This window comes from Anguilla rostrata, chromosome 9, assembly GCF_018555375.3.
Source record: "Anguilla rostrata isolate EN2019 chromosome 9, ASM1855537v3, whole genome shotgun sequence".
Taxonomy (NCBI): domain Eukaryota; kingdom Metazoa; phylum Chordata; class Actinopteri; order Anguilliformes; family Anguillidae; genus Anguilla; species Anguilla rostrata.
The window spans coordinates 23,997,353-24,003,352 of record NC_057941.1 but is presented as its reverse complement, the minus strand read 5'-3'; the positions used below and the strand labels follow the sequence as shown (position 1 = coordinate 24,003,352).

Here is a 6,000-nt window from a genome sequence, read left to right as displayed (position 1 = left end):
CAAGGCCTAGTTGGACCTGTTGCAGATTGTGTCGACTATCTGAGTTGAGTTGCAAGTTAAACTCGTGTCCACTGTCTGAGTTGAGCTGGACTTGCAACAGATAGGCAGAAAATATAAGAATGGCATGGCTCAAAATATAAATTGTAATTGTACGTATTGGCCACTAGATGGCAACCCGACAAACATGTTAAGACACAAACAGGATATTTCTGAAATGACCACAGGTGTCTCAAGCGGCATAGTAATTATATAGTGATTCTTAAGAGCTAGAATACAAATGATACAGAGAATTGTTCAGAAAATCATTTACGATATGAAATAGTGTACTATTGGAGAAGTTTTTGTCTTTTGCTGCATGTGTACATATTTATGAAAAGGCTATTAAGCAAACCTTTTCAGTTGAAAGAGCCGGTCATATTGGTTCAAAAAAAAAAAAAAAAAAAAAAAAAAGTAGGAAATTATTCTTGATGTGGATACTGGAATTAAGAAAAGAAAGTTTAAGATGAATATTAAAACTACTCATTGTACACGTAATAATAATACAAACATACAGACAGGTGACAAATTAAAAGAAATTCCTGAATAAATGAGCGGAAAAACAACGCAGATGCTAACATACAGGTGTACTGTAAAATACAATTAAGCAATTAACATCCTATCATGCCCTCTGGCTTGTATAAAAAGGCTGAGCAGGATCAGTTGACCTCGATTTTGGAACAAAATGGCAAGAGGAAAAGATTTAAATTACTTTGAAAGAGAGCATGTATGGCAGGAGCTTCAGTCACAACTGCTCAGACTGCTCAACTGGCTAGTGTTTCAATAGGAACAGTGACTAAAGTGACTAAAGATCTATGGGAAAGACCTCAGTAAATAGGGTCAGAAATTGTGGTCGAAAGTGCACATTCGATGACCATGTTGCTCATGCATTTGTGTAAGGAATGTGTAAGGAAAAACAGAAGAGCAACTCTTCCTCAGGTGACTGAAAATGTCAATGCAGGATGTGATCAGACTGTGTCAGCAAGAACATAGAGACAACTACATAGAGAAGAATATTAAAGCAGATTTGCAGTGCATAAACCCCTCATTACAAAGACAAATGCACATTTGAGAGTTCAGTTGTGCAACATCCATAGGCACTGGTCTACAGAGATGTGGAAAAAAGTGATATGGTCAGATGAGTCATTCTTCACAATATTCTTGACAAGTGGATGAGTGCATGTGTGGTGTACATCAAGAGAATGGTACAGGCCTGAATTGGTCCGGTGGCTCTGTAATACTGTGGGGGGCATTTTCCTGGCATGGTTATGGTCCATTTGTACCCTTAGAGGGAAGGGTTACTGCACATCAATACAAAGCTATTCTGAGTGATCACACTTATGCTATGATGAAACATCTATATGCTGATGGGATTGGTCTCTTCGAGAATGACGATGTCCACATCCACAGGGCATGAGGGGTCACTGAATGTTTGATGAATACAAAAATGATGCAAATCATATGCTATGGCCTTCACAGTCACCAGATCTCAATCCAGTTGAACATCTATGAGAGATTTTGGACCTACATGTTAGACAACGCTCTCCGCCACCATCATCAAAATAACCGAATGGGAGGAAATCTTTCGGAAGAATGGTGTTCCGTCTCTCCAGTAGAGTTACCAACACCTTACTAATATACTTTATGTTGGTTTTTCCTTTAATTACCATGTAAGCCCTTTTACTGGCTTCTAAGCAATTTGGGGATACCACAAAATTAGTCGGACACCTACATTATTTCATTTAACACATTATTTGAAATAATAAACCCATGTATAAAGCAATATTTTGTTAATAATCTTTGAAAAAGTGTTCATTTGTCTCTGTCAGCCATTCTAGATTGACAAAATTCACTTGATTTCACTTTAATTATGATTATATTATGCTCAAGGTGATACTAGATTTATGAGCAATATTACTTATGAATCGTGCCGTTTCATTCTCAATTATCTGTAATGTTTCTATAAAATGTAAATGCCTTCCATAAGCCTCACATTTCACAGGTATCCTTCAATACCTTTGTGAGTTTCAATGACAGAGTGGGGTCAATGTTGTCTTTATCACCTTCACAAGGGACAGCAAAGTCCAAAGGGCCTCATTTTCTCTCCATTAATTGACTTCCTCAACTCACATCCACACATGAAAAACCAAGGGCTAACATACTTCAAAACTTTCAAGGTCTGCTTTTACAACATTTGAAATGAATGGACTCCTGGAAAGCAGACACCATCTTGTGAATTGGTCCTGATGTTTACTGGATTTGTTTATTTCCCTTTGGGCTAACTCCACAGGAATTCATTTAGGAAGTGAAAATAAGTCCAGTTGAAATTCTTGTTCGACTGACTTGAACAGATCATCATTGGAATCATTGATTCTACCTCATATTCTAAAGTACGCAGCTGCATGTTTTAAACCCATTTCAGATTGACGTAATGTCCAAGGATAAAAAGTTACCTTTATAGGAACACTGGCATTATTTTCTATGACAAAGCGATGTCATCGCAAGCAAATCATGCACATTAAGTCTCGTCTACAATTCTGCCCTACAAAGCCTAACTGCACTAACTACACAAAGAGTAAAACTGAGAAAAATGGCATTAAAGTGTATTAACTGGCCAGCCGTCATGGTTTTTGGGCATAAAAATTACCTCATGAATACATGTACAATTAGTGCACTATCAATTATATACCTATAACCCATTTGACTGGCCAGTTAAAACACTTTAAAGCCATTTTTCTCAGTTTTACGCTTTGCGTAGTTACTGTAGTTAGGATTTGTAGGGCAGAATTGTAGATCCCATCAAAATGTTTCAGTCGTAATTGAATAATTTTGGACCCATGGCAAATGTTTACATTATCAGATATAAAAAATAAGACAACTTTTAATTATGCCCATAGCATTTCAAATTGTTTTAAGTATTTGGTAGCAAATTACAATTTATTGGGTAGTCGCTTCAGCGCCGACCTCAAACACAATACCTCGCACGAACTGAACGGTGTCCGTCATTTCTAGTAATATAAACATGATGCGTTTTATTACAGTAAATGATTCGTGGGCTGTATTTTACGCTTTTTCTTTTCTCGTCCCAAAAATCCTGGACCGCTACACAGTATCTTTCTTATCGCTACATTGTATCATTTTTATCGCGAAATTCATCACGCTCATTGTGGTTGGACACAATATGTCACGTGAAAAGACCCCAGAATCACAAAGTTCTACATAACGTTAACCAGTAACTGGGCAACTGCCGAATCTGTCTTTCCATATTGGCTCTAATATTCAAACCAAAAACAATGTTCGATTGAAACGGATTTTGAGCCACAATGGCGGCACCCACTGACTTGGAATGCTACAGCAAGACAGTCAACGCTACAGTATCCTCACAAACCTTGGGAGGCACCAGTGAAAGGAGGAAACAGACCCGCCATTTTCCTGCAAGCCTCCAGTCCATTTAAACCCAGCAGGGGGAGGCGAAAAAAGATAAGAGACACAGAAGGAAAGAGAGCGAGAGAGAGAGAGAGGGGGAGAGAGTTAGAGTGTGTGGTACAGGGTGAGGGTAGGAGAAAGTGAGGACGTTAAAATAAAATTAAAAAGGAAGGCACTGGATTTTTATCTGCCTTTTAAGTCCAACGTCCCGTAAGCATTTGCATTAAGCTAACGTTACATTGGGGTTTCTAGGACGGATACGTGGATACAAGCAAAATTGTTTTTTATCCTATTGGTTTTTTTTTTTTTTTTTTTTTTTTGGTTTTTTTTACGTGAGTCGCTTTACGGCCGGTCCTATTTTTTCTTTCTTTCCTCTGTATTTTGTGTCAGGTGGTGGAACCGTGGAAGCCCCCGAGGGCAATCCCAATTCCATTGAATCTGGAAGATATAACCGGTATTTTATTCTTTCTACAAATCTGTGAAGATGTCTGGACAAAGCATTACGGATAGGATAACTGCAGCTCAACACAGTGTAACTGGTTCTGCGGTGTCCAAAACTGTATGCAAGGCGACCACGCATGAAATAATGGGGCCAAAAAAGAAACATTTGGATTGTGAGTATCAACATTGTCAACGATTTGTTGCATGGTAACGTTTTCTGTTACCCTTTGCGCACATTGCTCACTCGTATAAAGACGTTGGTGGGACAGGGGTTGAGGCCTAAGTAGAAACACTTATAATTTAATAACAGCAGTGCCACAGCCTATAGATTTGCTACCTGTACTGTTCTGTGATTACATTAAAACGAGTCTGCATTGAGGTGTGTCAGGTGGAATACTGTCACCTTTTCAAATAACTTATACCGTTAATGAACATTGACGGCAAATAAATTGACTCACTGGCTTGAGTAAATACGACCGAGAGGCTGTCTTGAGAAATAATTGTGTAGCCTACTACCCAGTGATAAACATTTCTGTTACCAGCATATTGAAATGTTTCAATATAAATTATATCATAACACTTATATTTAGTATAAAAAGATCAATAATAATAATATATATATATATATATATATATATATATATATATATATATATATATATATATTATATATATATATATATATATATATATGCAATGCAAGTGAATTATGCGCTCCGGTTTGGTTTATTTGCCCAAGCTCTTGGTTTAAAGACCTAACGTTAGCAAGCGGTATCTTTTCAACTAGTTTGTCACAGTGACTATATGTGTATGATATTTAGCCTTGGGCAGGTGTATTGTCAGTATAGAGTAAGGTTTTTGGCATAGTGTTGGTAACGGCTAACGAACTATTTATGACTGTTTGTCAGAAGAAAAAACGTGCAACAATTTTCGGTTGACAGGACACTGTCCTGCATCAGACTTGGGCAAAGATCACCGGTCTTATATATTTTGACGCGTTGCTATACAAAAGTGTGCAACTATCACGTCGTTTTCGTTTGCATTTGGCAATGAACTGAGGCACAGTTGCTGACACCACACTGACCTGTGGCGCAACTGTATGGACTGTGAAAGTCTAAGCATTAACAGCAGCTACGTAGTTTTTTTTTCTTCAGTCTTTTTTTATTTAGTAAGAGAAACAAATGGGTAAGTCTGAAAGGTGGGTTTGCATAAAGTTCCCTGTTCTATGCACATTCTCTGATACACATTATGGTCATCAGAAGGTAACCTCTGAGTCAAGCCAGTACAAGACCAGATGACATACTATGTTCCAAAGTTGTAGAAGGTGAATGCTCTGCATGCAGATGCCAGGTTGTGTCTAGAGTTTATGGGAGCCTTTTACATTGCAAACGGTTGGCCTTTCTGTTGGTCCGAGTATATCTTATTATCTAACCCAGGAGGGAAAGATCCACCTCCACTAATGTCATTTTGTTGAAGTTACTGTTAGCACAGAGCAGGCTAAAGAGAGTGTCCTGAGGAACATCAGAAACTTGGCTTGTGCTTCCAGTGGCTTTATTGTGCTTTATTCATTCACACTTTGGGTTTCCTGACACACTGCTTCCATATGAGACTGGTTCATGTGCTGTGGGAAAAAGCAGGAAGGTGCATAAAGGATTTAACACTCTTGAATTCACCAAAGAAGTGACTTTGAACAGAGAGCAGCAATTAACACCTGCTGCTGTCATACTGCTCTGTGGCAGTGGCATTCCAATATGATAGAAAATAAATAAATTCTATGAAAAGGGGAAAACATGGATGCAAATGTAATGTTTCATTCAATCAAACTTTTTTTTTCAGGAGTAGCCCTTGACTTTTTTCAGGAAGATTGAGGTGGCACAGACAATGTAAATTCTGTTGGAACTTAAAGGTTCACCTCTTAGTGGTGGTGTAGAGCAGTTTTGGCCTGGTTCATCGAGAGCTTTAGTCCACAATGTCAAGACTTTGAAGTGCATCCTGTGCAACTTATTAACTTGTGGCTAATTGTGGTGTTTGTGTTGTAAGCTCTATTATGTATTTCTGAATCGCATGAGCCTTCTTAAGAGTTTGTGTTCTTTGGTC

The 6,000-nt window shown here is 38.2% G+C and overlaps 1 protein-coding gene across 25 annotated transcripts in view; it reads left to right on the top strand.

Annotated features, from left to right (window-relative positions):
- The first annotated feature begins 3,273 nt into the window (after window positions 1–3,273).
- The window catches only part of picalma (phosphatidylinositol binding clathrin assembly protein a), a 47,638-nt gene continuing 44,911 nt past the window's right edge, over window positions 3,274–6,000 (top strand). For 5 of the 25 annotated variants that reach the window (XR_010332435.1, XM_064351169.1, XM_064351171.1 and 2 more), the window contains exon 1: window positions 3,276–4,076. Coding sequence is in view for 23 of the 25 variants with exons in the window: in XM_064351169.1 (XP_064207239.1) it covers window positions 3,947–4,076 (130 nt within the window). In the remaining 2 variants the exon portion in view is untranslated. Of the gene's footprint in view, window positions 4,077–6,000 lie in introns of all 25 variants that reach the window. The other 20 variants (XM_064351165.1, XM_064351163.1, XM_064351162.1 and 17 more) reach the window with 9 other exon arrangements.